Raw genomic sequence first — 25,046 nt, forward strand, 5'->3', positions numbered from 1 at the left:
AAAATTCTTTGGGTTTGGGATAATGATCTTCATGGTTGAAATAGGTCGCTGACACTCAAATGTCCACACTCACTAGTTAGAAAAAATACTTGTGGGCTACCAACACAAACAACCTTGGGCTGTACCGCAGCCTTTGGGAGATGGAGGGGTTGGGTAAAAGGGGAAAATGTTTTCTTTTTACAGCAATAACTACTACAAAATTGGTTAGAATTGGAAAAAGACAAACATGGGATGGATGAAGATTCTTCACACAGAATGTTCACTGGTAGGAGTAGGGGAATGAAGGTTAAAAAAACCCTTGGAATTATTTAGGAAACAACTTGTGTTTACCTAGCACCTCCAATGTAGTAAAATGTTCCAAGGTGCTTGACAGGAGCATTATCAAACAAAATTTGACACCATGCCACATAAGGCGATATCAGGACAGATGACCAAAATCTCTGTGAAAGATGTAGCTTAAAGTAGACGAGAGAGGTAGAGAGGCAGAGAAGAAATTTAGAGAGGGACTTCCAGAGGTCTGGGCCTTGGCAGCTTAAGACGCAGCCGCTAATGCTAGAGATGGTTACAGAGATAAGGAAGGGCAAGGCCACGGAGGGATTTGACAACAAACAGAAGAATTTTTTAAAAAAATGAGGCATTGCCAGATCAAGAGACAATGTAGGTCAGCAAGCACAGGGGTCAGGGGTGAGCAGGACTTGGTACAAGGTAGGATATGAGCAGCAGAGTTTTGGATGAGTTTCAATTTTGGAGGATGCAGGTTTGGGAACACAGCCAGGAGAACATCGGAATCACCAAGTATAGAAGAAACAAAGGCATGGATGAGGGATGCTGTAATTAGGACGACTACAGATTTTTCTAGATAAATAAACTGGAATGGACTGACAGCCTGTCTTATCCACATCTATCTTGTGATCTGGTGATGTAAGTGTCCTTTTTAAAAAAAAACTTACATATCAAAAAGTACATTGTGCTGTGGGCACATCCCTAGTGACTTCCTGATCGAATCCATCTCAGTGAAGATATTTCTGCCCAGAATATATGCTGTCCCAGAGGTGGGTGGGAACAATCCGGTCAGGATAGACCTAGCAGGAAATAACAAACATTATTTTAGACTATAATTGAAGAGTCACTGTAGCAAAATACAGACCAGCAAAAATGTGAAACAGAAAATGCTACACAGCAGACACATCAACATCAGCAAGAGAAAAGACACATTAATGTTTCAAGTGCAAACTCTGTGTTGGAACTTGTTCGAAGCAAACATCAGGAATAGTATTTCAACTTCCTGTAGGGTAATCTTCAACCCACTTAAGGTTGACTTCAAAAATGCCAGAAGCCTATCTGTCCCTGCTCTCTCTTCCCCCTCCAAAATTTTCTCATTGGGTTTTCCCATTGACATTCCACTGCTTTTTGGAGACATGTTTAGCTCTTTTGTCTTTCCAATTTCCTTGCAGTTTAGCTGATACGACCTTGAACTGATACCTAGCCCTTTGCATCCCGATGAACGTCCCACCTGAAACATTAATCCACCTTTTCGCTTTGAGATCCTGATTGAACTACAGCACATTTTGTCCTGAAGGTGCCGGCTTGGCTCAGTTGGTTAGGTCTCCCCAACGTTAGGTTGTGGAGTCATGTCTCACTCCAGATCTCAGATACATAGAGAGATACAGCACTGAAACAGGCCCTTCGGCCCACCGAGTCTGTGCCGACCATCAACCACCCATTTATACTAATCCTACATTAATCCCATATTCCCTACCACATCCCCATCTTCCCTCAATTCTCCTACCACCTACCTACACTAGGGGCAATTTACAACGGCCAATTTACCTATCAACCTGCAAGTCTTTGGCTGTGGGAGAAAACCGGAGCACCCGGCGGAAACCCACGCAGACACAGGGAGAACTTGCAAACTCCGCACAGGCAGTACCCAGAATTGAACCCGGTCGCTGGAGCTGTGAGGCTGCGGTGCTAACCACTGCGCCGCCCCATCTCGAGCCTATAAACAAGGCTAGCACTGCAATGCAGAATGTACAACATTATCATTTAAAAAAAGCAAGGAATTCTCCTAGTGTCCTGACTAACATTCCCTTCTTAACCAAAACCACCAAAAACAAATGAGCTGATTAATTATCAAAGGGTAATGGGAAGGACAAACAAATAAGTAGATAGCTCTAGCTGGAGAGCTAGCACCAGCACAAGTGGGATGGACTGAATGGCTTCCTTCTGTGCTCTAAATGTTATGGTATTATGGATGTTTGTAAGATTTTGCTGTGTGCAGAACAGCTGCCACCTTTGTTTACATTAAAGTCAATGTGATTCGTTGTAACTCATTGGCTGTGAAGCTGAAATTTATTTGAGTTGCAAGGCACAGTATAAAGATGTCTTCATTTTTGCTTTAATTCTCTAGTTTTGTTCTCACAGTTTGGTTGCAAAAGAACTTGTTTCACACACAAGACAGTCACGTTTTCCAGTACAGGATAAGGGGAGCGACTGGTGGTGCACCTCAGCACAAAATCCCACCATGTCTACACTTATCCATGAAGAGAGATTCAAAGTTCCAGAGGCGGAGAATGCCAGTTTCACCAGCTCTGGATGTAACAAATCGTTGATTCTAAAAGAGGATCTAAAATAGTTTAAAAAATGTAATTTTTGCATAATGCCACTATTTTGTATGAGTGCCAGGATAAGGAGGTTTTGAAGGGAATGTCTAGAAGAACATTAGCTAGCCAGCCAAGCTCATCCCTCTTACAAAGTGTAGCACTTATAACTGTCAGTAAGTCATAACCTTATGCTTGTTTTGTACTATGTTCCAAAAGTGAGAATGTTTCTCAGGAGAGGGCAGGTAAGTGAGAGAGAGAATGAAAAAGGAAAAAAGATTGAGAGAAGTTGGGGGGGGGGGGGGGGGAGGTTGAAGAAAGAGAAAGAGAGAATACAAGAGGACAAAAATGAGGCGTGGGTGAAGAGAGAGAGTACGGTGTTTGCAAGGGGGTGAATGTGCACGAGGGGTGAATAGAGAGAGAAAGTGCAACGGGGCGAAAGGAAGAGGGTAGGGAAACAAGGAAGAGGGAGAGGAGGGGCAATGAGGGAGAGGGAATACGAGGGGGGTTGGGGGATTGACGGAGGGGAAGAGAATGAGGGGAGATGGAGAAAAAGGGTAAAGATGGAGAGATGAGAGAGCACAAAGGAAGGGGGGCAAGGGAGTTAAGGAGTCACATGAAAGGACGGGGGCAAGGAAATTTAAGAGATGGGAGCAAGAGAGTTAGAACGGGGAGTGATTGGCAAAACAGATAAGGAACTGAGAGAAGTAAGGAGAGGTAAGGAAAAACAGTAAAGATCGAAAAACAGAAAGACAAAGAGAAAAATGTCAAAAGAAGTGACCAACGGAACACAGCAGTCAGGATAATAGTTGCAACTATGAAGGGAGATGTGTCTCTTCTCTTTCTCCTCCAAATTGTGTAATTTGATGATTCTCTAACTCTTGATCAGAACTCTCCCATCAGGAGGCCACATCATCAGTGTTTAAATGGAGCATGGGTAATTCATAATTCTTGGAAATATATCAGGAAAATTGTAATATACAACTTGGCGGTATAATGGTGACCGACTGTTAACCATTATTAAATTAAAAATTATAATATTGTAATGCTTAATATTAAAAACTGCTTACCAGTTAAGACATCCCCTACATACCCATCTTAATCCATACCTACCGCCTATCAAACAAGTCTTACATGGTAGTTGTTTTTCCAGCTCCATTGTGCCCCAGGAATGAGGTGATTTGCCCTTCATAGAAATTGAGGCTAAGACCATTAACGGCCACCTTCTTCCCATTCCCATAAACCTTCACTAGCTTCTGGATAGATACGCCCAATTTGAGATGAGTTGGTTCCTTCTCCAGATGGACTGAAAGAAATACAAGAAATATGTTCCTAAATGTTAGTCACTCTGTAAAGTCACAGGTCAGTCACATAGCAAACAAAAAGACCCAAGTTTGAAAACATGCGCCCCTATCACTCAGCCGGTTTAAACTAACCACACACAGTTGTAGAGGAACAGTTGGGGGAACTTCCTTAACTGTGAAGGTAAAATGACACTAATATCAATTTATTCTTTGTCTCTCTCCTGCTTCCCCTTGTCACACACTTCTCCAAGAAGAATAGGTGGATTGGGCCTGCAATTCACAACAATTTTGTTTTTAAAAACTGAGGTGAGTTAACAGCTCAGCCTGCCCACGTACAGCAGCAACATTGCACACATCCACAGATAAAGCTGTAGTCACAAAGGTGAGAACACAGTTGTTCAAATGTCTCATCCAGCTCTCCAAATCCACCCTGTAGTGCAAACAAGGCATATTCAGATATCAGCTGTGTTACCCAGATCAATTTTTTGGAATATAAACTGACCATACATTGGCAAGACACTCTTGAAAGAACAAAAGTAAAATACTGTGGATGCTGGAAATCTGAATTAATAACAGAAAATGCTGGAGATACTCAGCAGGTCAGACAGTATCTGAGAAAAGAGAAACAAATTTAACCTTCCAGATCGTTGACCTTAAAATGACTGCAAACGTACAAAGGTAACAAATCCAAAATGGTAGATCAGAGCTATTTGATTCTGAAGCCCTTACCTTTATTGGTACTATTATCAGAGATTTGAAAGAGATCCTCATTACAATACAACTCTCCACACCAGTAACTCCTGAGGACAGGAAAATACCAGGGTTTGGGGACTCCATATTGACCTGCAAGCAAAAATCCAGTAATAAAATGGACCAGAATCTGCTATACTTGATCAACAATTAACACTCCCATTCATGTAACACTCTACGCACAGAAAAATGCCTCAAAGCACTTTAGAATAAGGAGGAAAAAATACATTCAAAATCAAGCATGGGAAACGAGGAGAGTGGGGCAATTAGAATGGTGAATCAGATGTGCTTTGAGGAGGAATTTTGAAAGTATAAGAAAGGTGGCAAGGCAGCAGGAAATGGATAAGAAAGAATATGCATTTATATTGTAACTATCACAACCTCAGCCAATGAATTACTATTAAACCGCAGTCAACGTTATGTAGATAAATGCAGCATCCAATTGGCACTCTGTAAGCTCCCATAGCAAATAAGAGTTGGGTGACTCAATTCATTGGTTTGTTTTGATGGCGCTGGTTGAGAGATGAATGTTGGCCAGGACACGAGGACAATTCCCTGACCTGCAAATTGCCCAGCAGGATCTTTTATATCCACCTAACCAGGGAAACAGGGTGTCAGTTTAAAGTCTCATGTGAAAGAGGACACTTCCAACAGAACTTCCTCAGTGCTACATTGATGTGTCAGCCTAGATGATGGGCTCAAATCCTGGATTGGGGCTTTAACTCACAACTTTGTGAATCAGAGAGAAAAGTGCTACCAACTAAGCCAAGCTAACACATGGGGGAGATTTTATGTGGGCGATGGGGGTCTCAGCCACAGGCTGAAGTGCCGGCGAGAGCCCTGTGTCGCCTCCTCTGGGGACAGGCCATCGTGATATCTGCCAATTAAGCACTTAAGTGGACTGCGGCAGGCCTTCCCCGGGATTAAGGACCCCGGTGACGGACGTCTGGCTTGCTGAGAGTTGCCGCCCAATGAGAGGCTAGTAGCTGTTTTACTGAGCAGCACCGCCACGGAGGTGGCGGCTGCTCCTGGTAGAGCACACACCAGAGGCAACGGCCCCAGGCGAGTCAGGGTGGGAGAAGTTTTGAGGGGTGGGGTTGCTGGAGAGGGGGGTATGGGGTGGGAGGGGTGAGGGAGGTTAGCAGCAAGGGCAGGGAGTTGGCTCTCAGCGGGGCCCCCGCACCTTCCCGATGCCGGGTCCTTCGATCAGGCACTGTGCCTTTTAACAAGGAATACCAGCCCCCCCACTCCCCCCGCCGCAACCTGCATTAGCTTGCTTGGGGTGCTCCCTGTGTGGCTACAGGCCCACCCTCCACTGCGGCGGCATGAGGCCCTTAATTAGGCACTAATTGCCCACTTACAGATCTCAATTGGCAGCGGGGCAGGAAGGCTGTCACGGGACCTCCTACCACGGACTTAATTGGGGTGGAGGTGGGAAGGTGGTGGGGTCCCTCCCGTGCCACCATCCCACCCAATTATATGCTCTCCCTGCCTCCATACCCCATGTGAGGAGAGCATTAAAGTCTCCCCTTAGAGAATTCCATAAGGCAGGAGTGCAGTGGCCAAAGAAACAGCTACCAATCATACGACAGCATAGTAAATGTGAAGCCATGGCAGTCAGGTTTAAGTTCTACTGAATTTTTAAATTGTGCATAAATTTAGGAATATTTGCCTTTCTTCCCACTTCTTCTGAAGAAGCTGACTCTTCCTAAGATTTGGTTCACGGATCCTGGTTGCATTCTGGTAAATGGCATTAAGTGACCATTCTTCATGTAAGAACCTATACAGTGCAAGTTGGCAGGATATATAACCGAGAGGGCATCACTGACCAGCTCTCACCCAATAGATAGCTGGAAACCTGGTAATTATTCCCGTCCCTAGCCCAAGGCATGGAGATAAATTGTAGCTTCCCTAAAGCTTTCCAATTGAGGGCAGCTAACTCAGCAGCAATGAAACTTGGGTCTTCCTGATCTGTATGCCTCAATGCTGCACTGTACAATGTACTAATGACCTGAACCAGCAGAAAGATTTCTCTAGATGAAGTGTTTGAAATGGATTTTCATTTGTCTAAAAGGTAAACAAATTTCATACACTTGTTCAAAAACATATTTATCCTTATTTAGCCCAGCTAGATCAAGGGGACATTTGCAATGCACTTTTGCCGTAACATAACTTGATAAAATAAGAAATTACCTGGAAACACGGCTTCAATGTACCATGTGGCAATGCCATAGAGGAGAGCGTCAAACAGCATGAGAACAATGGAGGTAGTAAAATTGTAAGCATCACCCTCCACAGGGCTGGAGACAAGGTTAAACCACTGGATACCAACTCCTTGTTCCTCATAGAGAGAGAAATATTCACATCCAAAACCAAATGCAACCGGAGACAACAGGCTCTATGAGCAAAGACACAAGGGATTTCAGAAATTATCCAATGCACTTTTTAATCCCATGAGCAGTAGGAAACTCCTGGTAGATCATGAAAATATGATTTCTTTGCCCAAGTAGTGTAGGCCTCAAATTCTAGGTCTGGGGAGAGCATTACGGACATAGATTACCGAAGGGACAATTTGGGATAGAAATTTAACCTGCTGGGTTCTGCCCTGGTTAAGTTTGGCCCCAAACTTTGGTGGCAAGTCAAGCTGGCATATCTGGAGACATTGCAGGGAAATCTATTAAGACCGAACAGAAATTTTGCCAGCTGAGAACTAACATATTCTGTTGTGGGCTTAGCAAAGGCCAAAAAACAAAGATTCTGGAGGGGATTAGTTATTTTTGAAAACATGCTCTCATGCTCCCTCAGGGGCAGAAGAATATACAACTTATTATTGTTATCTTTGGCCTTTCCCAGGCTTTGAGGTCTCACTGCTGGAACAGCCAGATCTCAGTAATACAGGGTGACACCTCTGAAGTACCCTTACAGAAGATGGCTCGAAAGATAATCAAGGCATGACGTCACAGAACAGCAGGTAGGTGACTTGCTAGTGAGTATTAACTATTACTTTATGAAATCAATAACTAAAAGCAGATAAACTAAAACAAAACAAAAAATATCAAGTAAATAAAAACCTTAATTAACTTTAACTAATTATATAAAACAAGGTTAGATAGGGCAGACAGGACAAGTAGAGTGTCATAACTGCTGTGTGGGAGTGGGTGGAGACCAGCGAGATCCCGAGCAGTAAACGTCTGCGACTCAGCAAACCTCAGCGCAGAGTTGTTGAGCTGGAGTCCAAGTTGCAGATATTTCAGGGGATCAAAGAGGGAGAGAGTTATCTGGATACTTTGATCCAGGAGGCAGTTACACCCTTAGGTTGGGCAGTAGTTTAGATTTGGTCAGTGGTCAAGGACAGGAGGATGTGACTGAAAGTCAGACAGGTATGGAGTCAGTCTTTGTCCTTGTCCAACAGGTACAAGGTACTTGCTGCCTGGATGGATGAGGACAAGGTCTGCAGGGAGGATGGGCTATTTGTCCACGGCACTGTGGTACAGGTAACCATTCAATTGGGGGGAATAAAAAGGAATGTGGTGGTGAGAGGGATAGGGAATAGTAGCCAGGGGGATAGATACTTTGCATCTGGGACCAGGAATCCCAAAGGCTTTGTTGCCTGCTTGATGCCAGGGTTAAGGGTATCTCCTGGCGGCTGTAAGCATCACCCTCCACAGGGCTGGAGACAAGGTTAAACCACTGGATACCAACTCCTTGTTCCTCATAGAGAGAGAAATATTCACATCCAAAACCAAATGCAACCGGAGACAACAGGGGGGGAACAACACAGCGGGGGAGAGGGGGGGGGACAACACAGCCCTACCCTCGACAATATTCAGCTTTTTTGAATTTTAATCTGATCACTAACCATTACTTTTTGATTTACATCATCTCTCTTTGGCCATGCATATGGGTTACTCACTTAAAATAAATGCGGCAAAGCACCATACAACAGAGGGAAAATCTTGGCTCTTATCTGTATATTAGCTAAACCTAAGTAATTCAGTAGGACAGAACTGGTCCAATCTTCACCTGGCTTGTGTTTGGATTATCAGATGGAAATTTCGAACACTGGCTTGGCCACCAAATCGCCTGTGAATTGGTTTACTTCTTCCTGTGTTCAATATAAAGCCATTTCCTCATCACTTTTAATAAGACGAATAAATTGGAATGGAGGGAGCATTGATGGAAATTCTTCACCATGTATTCAGGCAATCAGTTTTATTCTCAGATCAAAATGAGTCATGTCATTTATTATTCAACACCCATTAGGCAAAGCTCTGTTTTGATATTAGCAGATATTTACAGCACTCCCAGTCCTCATGATATATGCAGCTGAAAAGTGAATCCTGTGGGTGATAATATGCTACCCCTTCCCACTCTTGTACCTGGCTCTAATCCAAAACTGATGGGATGAAAGTTTCCCCATGTCTACTAGTTTGAAAGGTCTCACATAAAATGAGCTTCAATCGTCTCATAGCAGTTTAAGATTCAGCGTGAAAGTAGCTCTAAACAGCAATCTCACTTAGAAAGGATACGTGAGCACCGGTGGAGAAATGGAGAAATGACACACTGATCAAACTTTTGAGGGTGGGAGTGAGACACATTGTTGGGATGAAGTAGTGACAGCTTTACTCTCTATCTCATCGTGCTATACCAAACGCTGGAGTGCCTGATGTGGCAGTGTAGAAGGAGTTTTACTCCTATTCCACACCCATACTGTACCCATTATCCTCAGCCCTAGCCAATATTTCCTCCAAGCTGTGCGGCTGAGTGGCAATCCAGAAGTCTCCACGCAGGCCACACACAAGTCGGCCCCTTTAGGTTACCGAGTGTGTGCGGCCACACAGAAAACATACAGAGCCCGCACATTTACGACTCGGCTGCACAGTACAAAAAAAAATTAGAGGGTACTTTGGTCCCAGTCACAAACTCCATTCTCTTGCCACTGACTCTCTCTCTCTCTCTGGCAACTGTCTGAGGCTGAGCAATCATTACAACTCACCAAGTAAAATAATTTCCCTTCCTCTCCCTGCTGGCTTTTTTGGCAATGATCTTAAATCTGTGTCTTCTGGTTACTAGCCCTCCTACCAGTGTAAATAGTTCCTCCCTAGCTGCGCCATTGAACCCCTCATAATTTTGCACACCTCTATTAATCTCCCCAGAACCTCCTCTGCTCTGGGAGAACAATCCCAGTGTTGCTAGACTCTCCACATAACTAACGTCTCTCATCTCATATCATTCTGGTAAATCTTCTCGGCACCTTTCAAGGCCTTAACAAGGCTTCCTAAAGTGTGATGCCCAGAAATGGACATAATACTCTCGCTGTGGATTTTAAAAAAATTGGTGTAAAGTTCATGAGAACCAAATTGGTAGCAGGGAAAAAGAACACTGACGAAAATGATTGTCCAGTGAATCTTCTATCTAGCTCTTTAAACTTACTCCTGTAAAACGCTCAACTCCGAACAATCTTAGATACTTATATCAACATAATGAAGAATTGGCAGAAAGACCTGAAAAGACACAGGTGTTGCTATTCTATTATTTCTACATCATTTGAATAATATAATGAAGCTCTAGCTGCAGAGCCCCTCCCCACATCTAGCCAGAATGCACATGTCTACAAGGATCAGGGAATGACATTTCAGATCACTGATTCAAAGAGATAGGTTTTAAGGAGGGTCTTAAAAGAGGAGAGTTAGAGGTTTAGGGAATTCCAGATCTTAGGGCTGAGGTAGTCAAAGGCACGGCCGCCAATTAAAATCAAAGAACTGGGAAAGATGGAGCATCCACAAGCGAAACATTGACCTCTCCCTCGGCCATCTCCCCCTTCTATAATCTACGGACTTGTAAAAACCAAGCTAACTAGTGATGAAGGGTCCTGACCAAAGCATTACCCTACTTCTCTCAGACTCCAACAGACCTGCTGTGCATTTTCAACCCGTATTTTGTTTATTCCAGAATGAACAGCATTTGGATTCATCCAGTAAATACCATAACAGAAGCTGTACGAGATCATGCCAACAACTGCCGTTAAACTCACCGCGAATATTCGGAGGGGGTAAGTGACAAAGTTTCTCCAGGCCACGCACAGGACATATGGGAGGTAGAGGGAGAAGTAGATGATTCCTCCACATGCAGCTGCTAGGTTTGCCCCGGAGAAAAACGTGCTGATGAGGAAACACTGCATGATGGTAGCAACAGCGAAGGTTGCAAGGAATACGAACACAACAGAGGGGTCGCTGTAGGGCAGAATCCCTCCTTTCTGTAACAAAAGAGAAAAGAAAGCTGAACAAATATAATGCTTTGTCCTGTACATTCAGGACAAATATAGAAATCCAACCCAATCTTTTAACGAGTACATAAATATCCATGTAAGTGGTCCAATCTCTGTTCCAGGTTATTATTATTTTAAATTACAAACAAAGGCAAAACAAGGATCAATGCGTTTCCTGCTGCATAAATACAGCACCAAGAACATAGCTGGAATGCAACACAGATAAAGAGTTCTGACTGCGGGAGTTAGACATTTTGTTGACTGTTGTTTTCTAACAGACCGGGGTCAGACCAGCTCAGCCAGTCAGCAGAGCCCAGCTAAGTGCTTTCACTGACTGCCCCAGATATGCCCAGAGCTTCCTTAATCGTTAAGGATATGGGCGGCGCAGTGGTTAGCACCGCAGCCTCACAGCTCCAGGGACCCGGGTTCAATTTTGGGTACTGCCTGTGCGGAGTTTGCAAGTTCTCCCTGTGTCTGCGTGGGTTTTCGCCAGGTGCTCCGGTTTCCTCCCACCGCCAAAGACTTGCAGGTGATGGGTAAATTGGCCATTGTAAATTGCCCCTAGTGTAGGTAGGCGGTAGGGAATATGGGATTACTGTAGTGTTAGTATAAATGGGTGGTTCTTGGTCGGCACAGACTCGGTGGGCTGAAGGGCCTGTTTCAGTGCTGTATCTCTAAATTTAAAAAAATTAGATAGTACAGTGGTCAGCTGGAAAGCCAGGAATCAAGACTTAAAAAAAAACATGAACATACATATTGACTAGAACCAAGGATAATGGGTACAATATGGGTGTGGAATAGGAGTAAAGCTCCATCTACACTGCCACATCAAACACTCCAATGTTTGGTATAGTATGGCGCCTATGTCAAAAACTGTCCCTTCTCTTCCCCCCTCCATTTTCTCTCCTGCTCTCCAAAAGATGCCAACTCCTTCCCACCATATAATTCCACGACACAGGTACCTCGCCCAAGGGGACTTTCTCCATGCGTGAACCTAGACAGTGGGCGGTATCAGCAATCCACTGGTTTTCAAAGCTAAATATGATCCTGTCCTCAACCAATAACCACATATACACTCTTTCTAGCAGGAGTCACTCGATAGAGTTCAGGAATCCTGGCTGTTTTCTCCCCTCCATAAAGCAGCAGTGTTGAAGTGAATTGTCGAGCCCTACTAAGGTCAGTTCTCTCGGAACAGACCTGGAATTAAATCGGGACCTTCTGGTTTGATATGTGCAATATCATATCCAGTGAATTTAAAATTCAGTCATCAGGGAAGCTGAGGTTCCTGAAGTAGTTCTGCAATATAAATGTGGCATTAAATCTACAAACAGGAATGATGCATTAAGGATTGTCACAGCAAACGTGGGATCTAGTTAACCTCTCAGCAGTGGAAATCCACCAAAATCAATCTATATTTCACTTAAGCCCAGCAGACTGAAAAGTGAATTTCTAGGGAGCACAACATATTAAAACAGAGATCAACATTGGAAACTACAGATTAATAGAAAGAATATCTAAATACCTGTTAAATTAAGTCTAACCATCCTTTACTTGCTTCAGAAACAATTCTTGGCACTTGGCTGGATTACTTAACTTACTGAAATTTGAAATGAATTGTACTTTATATAAATTTTGGTGGGTTCAAAGTTTGACCTTGACAGGCAGACAAAAACAACTGTATAATAAATACAGAAATGAGGGAAGATTGCCACAAAAAAATTGGTACGTGCAAGATTTCAGAAGATGAACAGTTCCAAAAGGTTGATACGAGGTTTTGCACTCGTACCCAAGAGTATTGGTAACAAACAGCAGCAGTTAGAACTGTGCTGCACATTCCTTTACCATGGTGAAAGCCGATCTAGGCAAGAGTTTCATATCATTAATTGCCACAAGTAGGATCAAGCATGTGCCTAGACCTCCCCAATCCCAATGAGTGTGATTAGATGTGGTGTGGCATCCATCATATCACAGATGTGGTATCATTGAGAGACGCAGTGGGAAAAACAAGGCAAGAGAAACACAGATGGGATTGCCGTGATAGCAAGGCTGACCTCTCTGACCTCCGGAAAAATGTTCTGAGGAGCTTCCAGCAGGCGGCAAAGGTATGAGGGTGTAATCAAAATTAGCGGGAATTCAAGGGCTGCACTAAAACCCACAGGAGCTTTGGGTAATCACAACCTTAAAGTTAACAAGGAGGTAAGGGCTAATGATTATTTTAATGCCCGCCATTTCTAAATAAAGATCTACAACTCCCCTGGGGATGAAGATTAATTGAAAAAGAAAAGTTTAAAACATCCAACATCTTGTTCAAATAATTTAATCAGCCTTCAGCCATTACATGGCATTTACCTTCAGGATTAAAACGAGAAAAGCAGAACTGATGAGGAAAGGGATGAAGCTACTGATGAACCAGCTGACCCACAATATTCCATTAGTCAGTCCCATCATCTTCATCGTCTCCTTCAGCCGCGCCTCCTTCTCATGAACCATCCCCTTGATTATCATCGCCACTGAGTAAATCCAAGACAGGATCATGAAGAGGGGCAACGAGCGGTTCAAAACTCGCAAGAAACTGATTGAAAAGAAAACCAAAATTAATCAGCTATTTGGAAGAAAAAAAAAAGCTAACTAATTTGGAGTACATAGTTTTGAGTTTGGGAAAAGGATATTATTTAACAGCTACTTGGGCTGTCTGATAGGACAGTGGGTTTACTCAGTGAGTAGCCGAGATATACACGCCACAGACCAGGTGGGTCAAAGGGTAAATTACTGGTCTCTGCTGAATTAGCTGATCTCAGCCAGGATGATGGTTAGGGCATTGCCATTGGCTTCAACCCGGGTTGGTTGGGAGAAAAGGAAGTGAGGAGAATGAGAATCAGCTTTGTGTTTCAGCTCCTGATCGATATCCAGCACACATGTGACAGGTGAGGATGGGGCCAAACTCAGCTGTGACGTGTCGTGAATTTAAATAGCCTGTGAAAACTGTCTAAACTCACAAATAAAGACTGGCCACTTGGATGAAGTATCAGAAAGTGGCCAGGAACCAAGTGCCAACAAGAATCAGTGACTTCAAGAGAGGAAGAGAGAACACTGGAGACATGTGACAAGTACCCACTGTTATAAAAATGTCAAACAGACATTTGGAGCTGGTTATCTGGAATTCATTGCATCCCTAGGCACAAAATAACTGAAACAAAACAAAAAGTGCTGGAAATACTCAGCAGGTCTGGCAGCTAATGTGGAGAGAGAAGCAAAGTTAACGTTCCAGGTCTGTGACCTTCCATCAGAACTGGCAAAGATTAGAAAAGAATTGGGTTTTAAGCAAGTGAAGGGGAGGGAAGTGGGGGAGAGCACAAAGGGAAAGACGTATGATAGGGCAGGAGAGATTAAATAAGAAAGCTGTCCTAGGACAAAGGCAAAGTGTGTGTTAATGCTTGTGGTGAAAGACAAAGCATTAGTCCAGAGAGACTGTTAATAATGGAATAATGAGCAGCTCTAACTGCATGAAAAACAGGCGCATGGTTAAAAAATATTGAAAAAAAGGCCAGTCATGCTCTGAAGTTATTGAACTCAATGTTTAGTCCGCAAGGCTGTAGAGTGCCTAATCAAAAGATCAGGTGCTGCTCCTCGAGCTTGCGTTGATGTTCACTGGAACACTGGAGCAGGCCAAAGACAGAAATGTTGGCATGAGAGCAGGGGAGAGTGTTGAAATGGCAAGCAACCGGAAGCTTGGGGTCATGCCTTTGGACTGAGCAGAGGTGTTCATCAAGGCAGTCACCCAATCTGCGTTTGGTTTCCCCAGTGTAGAGGAGACCGCATTGTGAGTAGCGAATACAGGATACTAAATTGAAAGTAGTACAAGTAAATCGCTGCTTCACCTGAAAGGAGTGTTCGGGGCCTTTGATAGTGAGGAGCGAGGAGATAAAAGTGCAGGTATTACACCTCCTGCAATTACATGGGAAGGTGTTGTGGGAAAGGGACGAGGTGTCGGGAGTAATGGAGAAGTGGTTCAGGGCGTCGAGGAGGGAACAATCCCTTTTGAATGCTAACAGGGGGAGGGGAGGGGAGGGGAAGGGAGGGGAAGATGTGTTTGGTGAAGTCATCACACTGGAGGTGGCGGATATGGCGGAGGATGATCCTTTGGATGTGGAGGCTGGTGGGATGGAAAGTGAAGACAAGGGGGACCCTGTCACGGTTCTGGGAGCAAGGGGAAGGCTTAAGGGCAGAAGTGCAGGAAACGGGCCGGGCACAGTTGCGGGCCCTGTCAACCATGCTGGAGTGAATCCTTGGTTGAGGAAAAAGGAAGATCTATCAAAACGCTGTTGTGGAATATTGCATCATCAGAGCAGATGCATCGGAGACGGAGAAACTGGGAGAATGGAATGGAGTCCTTACAGGAGGCAGGGTGTTAAGAAGAGTAGTCGAGGTAGCTGTGGGAGTCGGTGGGCTTATAATGAATATTGGTAGACAGCCTGAAGTACATTTTAAAACATTTGGTTCAAATTTATTATTTCAAATAATGATTGCATCTCTTTAAGTATTTAAGTGGATCGGCTATAAAACTGTTTATTATAATTCAAATTACACTGGAATGGGTTTCTAAAGCTGAAGTCTAAACATGAAATATCTCTACCGAGTTCTGCCCCAATTTTCGCAAGACTGTAAGATAGTTATCTTTGAGAAAGGCCATTTGGCCCATTTAAATTCATCTATACAAGAGATCCTGAGGTTCTAAACCACACTGCAGCACCAACTATTTTTAAATGCTTCTGGATTTTTTGCTTGCACCAAACTATCTGGAAATCCATTCCATGCATTGATAAAACTTTGGGAATGAGGCAGGTGCAGAAATTCTAATATTTACCCATTTACTAGCTTGAAACTGCTTCTTTGCCCTATTCTTGCAATCATTTCCATCCCTGTAACTATCCTACAAGATATAAGATCAGCTCTCAGGAGGACTGCGAGTTTGATCACTTCTTCCTGTGGTTTATATTCTAGGACTCCGGCTGTCTAGCTGAACATTACGTTGGCTCTGAATTAGTTGCTCACGTTTAGCGTCCAGCCTTCTGAAACTCCTAGGTCTCTTTCAGCTGTGTGTGTTGCTTATTTTTCCTTCAAGGAAAAAAGTAAGGTGACTGCTATTAAGTAAGTGAACCTGACAACCGTAAACACAACTGTTTGCCTCTAAATTTCTCTCCTGATGGCACGGATGTTCGCTGTGACACAGGTTCCACGTGTGATTGGTACCTCAAATAACCATTTTTTGTGTGAGAGTCCATAGTGTTGGCATCATATCCCCCACAGGAGTGAAATAAATAGCGATCAGGACTGGGCTCATGAATGGTTTTCCCCCTCACTAGTGCAGAGGTCAACTTTAGTGAACCAAACGTCTACCTGGCTGAGATCAGCACACTCCCAGTAGCACTGGGCATTTACTGCTCTAGTTGCTTAAGTGGGTCAAGTTAGCACTTGTAGATAAATGTGTCAGGGTGTAGAAATGGATGAACAGATGAATGAACTGAAAATAAAATTTCCATAACCATTCTCGAGTTGGGGAAAAATATCAGCAGGAGGTTTACTTGCCCATGGTTGACCTGATACAATGAGACTTCATGGGGTCCAGAGTCAATGTTGAAGACTCCCAGGGCCAAATGTATACCACAGTGCTGCCACCTCTGATGGGTTTGTCTTGCCGGTGGGGCAGAACATACCCAGGGATGGTGATGGCAGTGTCCGGAACATGGTAAGGTATGATTCAGTAAGTAGGACTATGTCAGGCTGTTGTTTGACTAGTCTGTGGGACAGATCTCCCAACTTTGGCACAAGTCCCCAGATGTCAGTGAGGAGGACATTGTCGGTAGGATGAGCCTAGGTCGATGCCAGGTGGCCTGTCCAGTTTAATTCTTATTCAACCTTTCTGTAGCAGTTTGATAGAACTGAGTGACTTGCTAGACCATTTCAGAGGGCAGTTAAGAGTCAAACACATGGCTGTGGGTCCGGAGTCACATATTAGCTATATTGGGCAAGGACAGCAGATTTCCCTCCCTGATGGACATCAATGAACCAGATCGGTTTTTACGACAATCCAGTCGTTTCATGATCATCATTACTAATATTACTGACACTAGCTTATTATTTCAGATTTATTAATTAATTGAATTTCAATTCCCCTAGCTGCCATGATGGGATTTGAATTCATGGACAGGATTTTCCCCAAGGGCTTCAGGATCCCATCGTCAGAGTTAAATGAGGTCGGAAGCCAGCACGCTGTGGGCAACAGTCACCTGATAGTGTTTTTCCCCCAGATTGGCCAATTAATGGCCAGAGGGCCGGCTCTCCAAGCTGGAGGGCCAATAGGAGGCCCTGCAGCACTGAAAAAGTAGCAGGCTGTCTCTTTTCAGGTAGGAGAGAGAATCCAATTTTAACTTTCAAGTAAAAAATGCCCTTAGCAGCCGGGCCACTATTGTGAAGGGGGAGTCCCTCCACTGGGCAACCTGCGGCTACAGCTGAAGCCAGGCAGGAAGAGAGGGCCTCTAAGTTTGCCTGGAGAGCTGGCTCGCTGGTCTGCTTGTGGAAGGCCACCTCGAGGCAGCTACACTGTTCCCTGATGCCTCTGGGGACCTGGAGGCCGACTGGAAAATTACAGTCAGACTCTGACAATCGGCCTATATAGGCCTTTAATGAGGTCAATTGGCCTGCTGCGGCTCCATCCCACCTCTGGGAAAATGGCGCAGGGGTGGGACGGTGCTGGGAAACCAGCACGCTGGCCGGCGACACAAATTTACACGCCTGCTCGTCTCCATGGCTGATCTGATTGCAACTCCACTTCAACATTACCACTATGCTACTGTCCCTCTTATATTTATAAATCATCTCGATTTTATATCTATTCCAGCACTCACACATCATCTACATAGCATGGATATGGCATCTGTTGTAAATAAATCCCAGTTTTCTTGTGTTCACCGGTCTGTACTCGAATAATTGCCTGTTCCACCAAATCCTGGATGTAAACAAATCCTCCCCAGATGTACCGCAGGTCCTCAAACGGGTCGGCTGCAGGTCCTGGGTCCCAAAACCTAAGAGGTAACACAGCAAAAGAGCGTTTATCACAGTACCATGACCCAGCCTAAGTAATCCATACCTCTTGCACTGAGAAGGAGTCACACTGTAATTACACCTTCCTGCCAATGGTGGTGCACTTTTGTCTCTCCCAGCTCCTCGGCCTGTGCAGCACAAACTCCAAAACTCCAACCAGCACTAGCCCACCTCTGATACTGAAAGGTGAATTTTACAATGTGTTGTAATTGAATTTTATCTTACACACAAGACTGGTTGACCTCAGGAGACTTCATGATATTTTTTGGTCATACTGTACAATCCAAGTTTAAACTCATTGGTAATCATAAAATCCGTCTATATCTGTAACGTACAGAACATTAAAAAAAAATCTTGTGCCTATGTGTCCACTAAAGTTTACTTCCTGTTGTCATGCTTTGACCACATTTTTGTGTCACCTTTCCCAGTGCTAGCTCCTCAACATGTGGCAAAAAAACTGCAAAGCACCAAGCAATGTTGTTAATATAATATAATATGATAAGCAATGTTATTTCTCTACTTGGTAAACTGCATCTGCGCACGCACGTGGACACATAAAATGTCAGCAGAAACAACTGATCTGGCAGAAGGGAATTAAACTGGTAGGCTGGGATTTTACTGAGCTCCTGACGTCGGGCTCCATGGCAGGGGCTGGGTGCTGGAAGATCGTTCCAGTAATGGCCTGTCACGGAACCCAATACCAGGGGTCTCCGCGGCGGTGCCCCCACCCCCACCCACTGCTGGGCGACAGGACCTGGATTAATAGATTTAAATTAATGAACTGCATACATTTAAATAAAATCAACAGTGATCTTACCTTCGGGCCGCGATCTTCCGAGTGGCAGCTGGCACTCACGCGCCTTCACTTTCTCGTCCAGGGAAAGCAGGCGCCACCATGGTGGGGAAGGGGGGAAACTTAGAATTTTTAGTGCAGTGGTGGGAGGGGGGGGGGGAAAACGGGCTCTAATGCAAATTACTAGTGTAGGGGAGGGTGGGAAAGGGAGACCTCTGCACTTTGATTAGTTTGGGGTCGGGGGAAAGGTCAAGTGTTGAAGGTAAGCTTTTTGGGGGTGGGTAGGGGGCAAATGTTCAATTCAGTTGTTATGGGGGGGGGGGAAGAGGCGATAGATTTATCAGCGGTATATTGGGCGGGGGTGGAGTTGGCCTTTAAAATTTGAAAGACCTCGCAAGGCTGGCTGCCCTTTAAAAATGGGCCTGTGCACTGGCAGCTGATGCCATTGCTGGCATCGGAGAGCCCACCCCTCCTCATGATTGGGGAGGGGGGTGGGGGGAAAAAAAGAGGCCTGACTGGCTCATTATCCTGGGTCGCTGCGAAGGAAGATCGCGGTGGCACGGCAGTGCGTGGGCGGCCATTTTTTCCACCAGAGAAGAAAATCCAGCCAATGGTGCCCAGCTGGAATCAATAGTTCCCAGAATTGGACAACTCCTGGGCAGCCTCAAAACACCATCAGCTCCCTTTATAGCGAATTGAGCTGTGATGGGATTCATGCTGCCCCACTCAGTCACTTCCAGTCATGGAAGTGGCTGAGAAAGAAGAGATTCAAAATGGTCCAATCTCCTGAAGCTGCTGAGACAATATTTTGGAGAAAGTAACAAGTACACAATTTGATGGGTGATTATCTGTCACAGCCTAATGCCACAACTTCCTTCCCTTTAAGACAAAAGAGTGAACAACCGTTGGGAGATAACGTCATAGCTGGAGTTAATGGAAAGTGGTTTGATACATTTGGAGAGTACAGTTAATTACTTGAATCTGACAGCAGGCCTGAATTTTTGATCACTCAAGGGAAATTTCTGCAAAGGCCCAGAAGATATTAAAACAGCACAGCCTGGAATCTCCTTGGCCTTGATTGCACTGTGCCAACAAAACTTTGCATTAAATATGGCAGAAACCCCTTCACGCACACGAACGGGGTTTTCGGCGAAGTTACGAGAAGAGCAGAGAGAGGAGCGCCGAGGAAATTCCCAGGCCGTGCTCCCAAAAAGAACTGAATGTGAATAACAGGTACAGACCTGTCCTTGATTTTATTGGTCCGAGCAACATCATCAATGTCCATTCTGATCTTGTACTTGATGTGGGACTGAAGGTCGTGCAGCTCAGTGCCCATCTGCTCCTCAACCAAAAACACAACACCGGCCCAGAACTGTCGCTCCTCCAGGAGCTGCAACGCCCGAACCACTAACTTCTCTTCAGTCGGAACAGCTTCTAGTTTATTCAGAGATGCACACTGTCAAGAAAAGAAAAAAAAAAAACAGGCTTTTAACATTTTTTTTTTACTCTGTGCAATGTCCATAAATAACAGAAATAAACCTCTGCAAAGAGGATTAAAGCAAAATTATAGTTTATAATTTTATGGACCATAGCGTAGGATATTAAGGTTAAAAAGAGTTGGAGAAAATAAATGAGGGAGATCAAAAAATTGTGGTTAAATGATGCTATGTTTGCATTTTAAAATAGATTGTAGCTGGAGCCAAATAAAAAACTGTAGATGATGGAAATCTGAAACAAAAAACAGAAAACAGTGGAAAAACTCAGGTAGATCAGCATCTGTGGAGAGAACAGACAAGTTAATATCTCAAGTGTATACCCTTTATCAGAGGAAAGGTGATCTTGGCAAAGAATGAGTTACATTGGGAGACACAAGCCTTGATTTCAAAGCAAGGAGAAGGGTCAAGGATAATCACGAAGATTATATAAGATGAGGCATTTGGAGCTTTGGAGAAATGAGAGGTAACTTCAGAGGGGCGCTGACTATAATAGCATCAAAGAAAGAGGGACAGCAAGGGAACCATTTGTAGAATCATCGTGTCTCAGGTCTCACTTCTCGTCTAGGCCTAAACAAATCAATGGCAGCAATGTCACCGACAGCCACACAAACCCATCTTTAAATTACCATATGTAACACAAGTTCCAGGTGTCAAAGAACAAAGCCTCTGGTACAGGTTTCATGTTGCAACAAACTCAGAAGCACCGCAGTATAAACCAGAGACTCCAAGGGCTGGATTTTGTGCAGCCAGTGGGGCTCCCAGCGCCAGGCCGAAAAGGCAGAGGGATCCCTGCCTTGGCCTTTCCAAGCCCCATGGCATGATCCTCTGTTGTTCCAGAAATGAGGTTTCTGGCGCCGGGATTTCTGTCCCTTTAAAAGATGGGGATCCCACCTCCAAGAGCTGCCAGCCTATCACAGGTCCAACAGCTCAGCAGTATCGGCAATGCCACTGGGAGCGGTGGCCACTGCCGGTACTGCAGGCCCAGCAATGGAACCTCGGATCTCAGGTAAGTGAGGCAATGTCAGCGGGGCCAGTGCGAAAGGCCACCGCGGGGTTGTGCGGCATTGTCGGGGGGGGGGGGGGGGGGGGGTGCAGGGGTGGCATTAAGTCCGGGTGAGGGAGGTCCGTGGAGGTTTTGCTGGCGGGAATCCTCCTTGGGCCACAGATCCCCCATGGAGGAGGGACCCCCCTCCCCCCCCCACCAAGACCATAGGGAGGGCGCATCATATTACAAGGTGCCCACCCCATTTGGCAGAGAACACCCCCAGTTAAATCCCAGCGACAGGTGGAGGAGGCCCTCGAGTGGCTGTTAATAGCCACTGGGTAGGAGGATACCATCTCGGGGAGGGGGCCATGCAAACCAGCCCCAAGTTTCTGGCAATGGACAGTCACATCATCCACACCGTAGGGATTTGCTCACACAGACAGCACCTGTACATGTTCAAGGTCTCTCATGCTTATATGTGGGCAGAAGCAGAAAGAAGGAGTGGAGGTACTCCACTGAGAGCTGAGAATATAAACAAGGCACAGCTGGCTCAGGAATATGATCACCATGTGTCCATATAAACAGAATAATTTAAGAAATCTATTTATGAACCTCATCCTCTGCTTCTCTCTATCGGGACTTTTCTCCTCTCTATTTTTTCAGTGTATTTTTTCGGTATTACAATCAAGAATCATCACTTGTTTCCTACACTAACTCATTCTTTTCCAGAACTGCTACAGCACTCCTGACTCTTCCTTTAGTCTCCTCTACTTTCTATAACCTACAAACTTTTAAGCTTGGAGTCACCTGACCATTACTCCCTGATTTATCTTTTATTCTTTCCTATTCTTTTCAAATTTGGTGCTGTCCAACACTGTGGGTCCTGACCTTCATTTCTCAACAGAATTAAAAAGTCTTACTTTTTCTAACATCATAGTTCACGACGCAGAATAAAAAGGCAGACGTATTATTTTTCTGGGACTACTGAACTGTGTTTATGGGTTTAGATTTAGGAAAATAAAACTCATAGGACAATCTTAGCCAGGGTTGCCAGTTATTATGCAGCCAGTCCTGCTGGAAGGACGAATTGTGCTTTTGTAAGGACAGGAGTAGTACTGGTTATGATGCCCACGACAATTAAAATAACCTAGCAACTCAATGTCTCTGCTCATGTATGAATAATGGCAAGTTGAGTGATGCCTCAGGGGCACCTAGTGCCAGGGAACTCTAATCAACCCTTTGGGGTCTTCAAAAGAGGACAGGAAAAAATTGGAGAAAAAGGTTGGAGTGAAATTGCTACAGTTCAATGGAAAAGGAATTATTCACAGATAGTGTTCCTTGGGACCATAGGTTTGACACATCTTTTGGTGTAGTCCTTATTTAGCACATCATGACAAACAAGATCAACGGGAACCACCTGCTTTGTGTTTGAATCAGCATTTCCCAAACAGCGGAGTATATTTCAAATGATTCCCATATACCAAAACTATACTAACCTTTCTCCAAACTACATGCAGATCAATTATTAGCCCAAAGTACCAGACAATTTGTAAGCTAGCTGGTTTCCAAGAGTCATGACTCACATTAGTGGACAAATGCCCAGAGTAATCAAGCATCTGTAAATTGTACATTCACTCATTTAGCTCAAAACTCTGAATCAAAAAAAAATTGGTTTTGTTGTGTCAAATGAGTTTCCACATGTTTCACCCAGTAAATAAAAACACACATGTTGTCACTTCTGAATGATTGCCACATATAAGTTATTTAAATACATTAAAAGTTAAAAAGTTTTGCGAGCAGAAGCCTGTGACCGGTGCTGGGGCCCTTGCTGTTTGTAGTGTACGTTAATGATTTAGACGTGAATATAGGAGGTATGATCAGTAAATTCGCAGATGACACGAAAATTGGTGGTGTCGTAAATAGTGAGGAGGAAAGCCTTAGATTACAGGACAATATACGTGGGCTGGCAAGATGGGCAAATGGAATTTAATCCTGAGAAGTGAGAGGTGGTGCATTTTGGGAGGACTAACAAGGCAAGGGAATATAGAATGGATGGTAGGACCCTAGGAAGTACAGAGGGTCAGAGGGACCTTGGTGTACTTGTCCATAGATCATTGAAGGCAGCAGCACAGGTAGATAAGGTGGTTATGAAGGCATATGGGATATTTGCCTTTATTAGCCAAGGCAGAGAATATAACAGCAGGGAGGTTATGATGGAGCTGTATAAAACGCTAGTTAGGCCACAGCTGGAGTACTGTGTACAGTTCTGGGCACCAGACTATAGGAAGGATGTGATTGCACTGGAGAGAGTGCAGAGGAGATTCACCAGGATGTTGCCTGGGCTGGAGCATTTCAGCTATGAAGAGAGACTGGATAGGCTAGGGTTGTTTTCCTTTGAACAGAGAAGGTTGAGGGGGGACTTGATTGAGGTAAACAAAATTATGAGGGGCATTCATAGGATAAATAGGAAGAAACTTTTTCTCTTACTGGGGGATCAATAACCAGGGGGCATAGATTTAACGTAAGGGGCAGGAGGTTTAGAGGGGATTTGAGGAATTTTTTTTTCACCCAGAGGGTGATTGGAATCTGGAATACACTGCCTGAAGGGATGGTAGAGGCAGGAACCCTCACAACATTTAAGAAGTATTTAGATGAGCACTTGAAATGCCATAGCATACAAGGCTACGGGCCAAGTGTTGGAAAATGGGATTAGAATAGACAGGTGCTTGATGGCCGGCACAGACATGATGGGCCGAAGCGCCTGTTTCTGAGCTGTATAACTCTATGACTTTCTATGACTCTATTTGGAGGTGAAATTGGTCTAGCTAGCAGTACAAAACTGTGCCTGATCTTTTTTCTACTGAAGTTCACAGAGCGATTGTTCAAACACTTTTTGGAAACTCATTCCTTCGTCTCTGTTCCATTTACTTGCTTTGAAATTAAAAATCTTGGCAATATTTTCCAAGTCAATGGAAAATAAAAGTTGGTGCAGTGAAAAAAAAAAATTGGCTGCCAGTTCGCTAGGGGCCCATTTCACCCTGCTGGCGTAGACCAAATTCACCCCCATGGTGTTTTTAAATCAGTTCAGATAATGTGCATTGTAAATTGGCCAGTGTAAATTTGCCCCTAGTGTTGGTAGGTGGTAGGGGAATGGTGGGAATGTGGTTGAGAATATGGGGTTAATGTAGGATTAGTATAAGTGGGTGGTTGTTGATCGGCACAGACTCGGTGGGCCGAAGGGCCTGTTTCAGTGCGGTTTCTCTAAATAAATAAACAAACAAACTGAGAAGATACTAGTAACCTGCAAAGATCACTGGCAATGTAAGTGCCTTTCACAGTGGGATAAATTCCACTCCTAGCTGCTTCACATCAAGAAGTCTCCATCACAGGCACAGTATGAAAGGACATGAAAATATTATTCATTTTAATTTACTATGGCAACATTTGAATTTGCCGAGGGTTATTATAAAACATAAATGATAACGTTAATCAATTGGAACATGAAAAGCTTGGCGCCACTTTATGTCTTCCCTAAATCACCATGCCTTTGTGGTGGGGTCTGACATTTAAAGGGACTGAATATATAATAAAATGTTGAGTTTCTTTCGAACATCTTTAAATTAAATAACTTTGAGATCCATATCTTGAGAATATTGTTCCAAACAAGCTGAAAATCCAATTCGCAAGAGTTACATTCAGGTCCAGCTCCAAATATACTAACCAGCAACTTGTGAACTGCTTCATATTTC

General features: G+C 44.2%; 1 protein-coding gene across 2 annotated transcripts in view; it reads right to left on the reverse strand.

Annotated features, from left to right (window-relative positions):
• LOC137351730 (phospholipid-transporting ATPase ABCA1-like) overlaps window positions 1–25,046 on the reverse strand; it is a 162,285-nt gene that overhangs the window by 64,077 nt on the left and 73,162 nt on the right. For both annotated transcript variants that reach the window (XM_068016475.1, XM_068016474.1), the window contains exons 13-20: window positions 20,058–20,272; window positions 17,828–18,004; window positions 13,272–13,494; window positions 10,689–10,910; window positions 6,848–7,052; window positions 4,634–4,747; window positions 3,735–3,906; window positions 951–1,082 (exon numbers count right to left, since the gene is read on the reverse strand). In XM_068016475.1, the coding sequence (XP_067872576.1) occupies window positions 951–1,082; window positions 3,735–3,906; window positions 4,634–4,747; window positions 6,848–7,052; window positions 10,689–10,910; window positions 13,272–13,494; window positions 17,828–18,004; window positions 20,058–20,272 (1,460 nt within the window). The remainder of the gene's footprint in view (window positions 1–950; window positions 1,083–3,734; window positions 3,907–4,633; window positions 4,748–6,847; window positions 7,053–10,688; window positions 10,911–13,271; window positions 13,495–17,827; window positions 18,005–20,057; window positions 20,273–25,046) is intronic.

Source organism: Heterodontus francisci, chromosome 36, assembly GCF_036365525.1.
Source record: "Heterodontus francisci isolate sHetFra1 chromosome 36, sHetFra1.hap1, whole genome shotgun sequence".
Classification (NCBI taxonomy): domain Eukaryota; kingdom Metazoa; phylum Chordata; class Chondrichthyes; order Heterodontiformes; family Heterodontidae; genus Heterodontus; species Heterodontus francisci.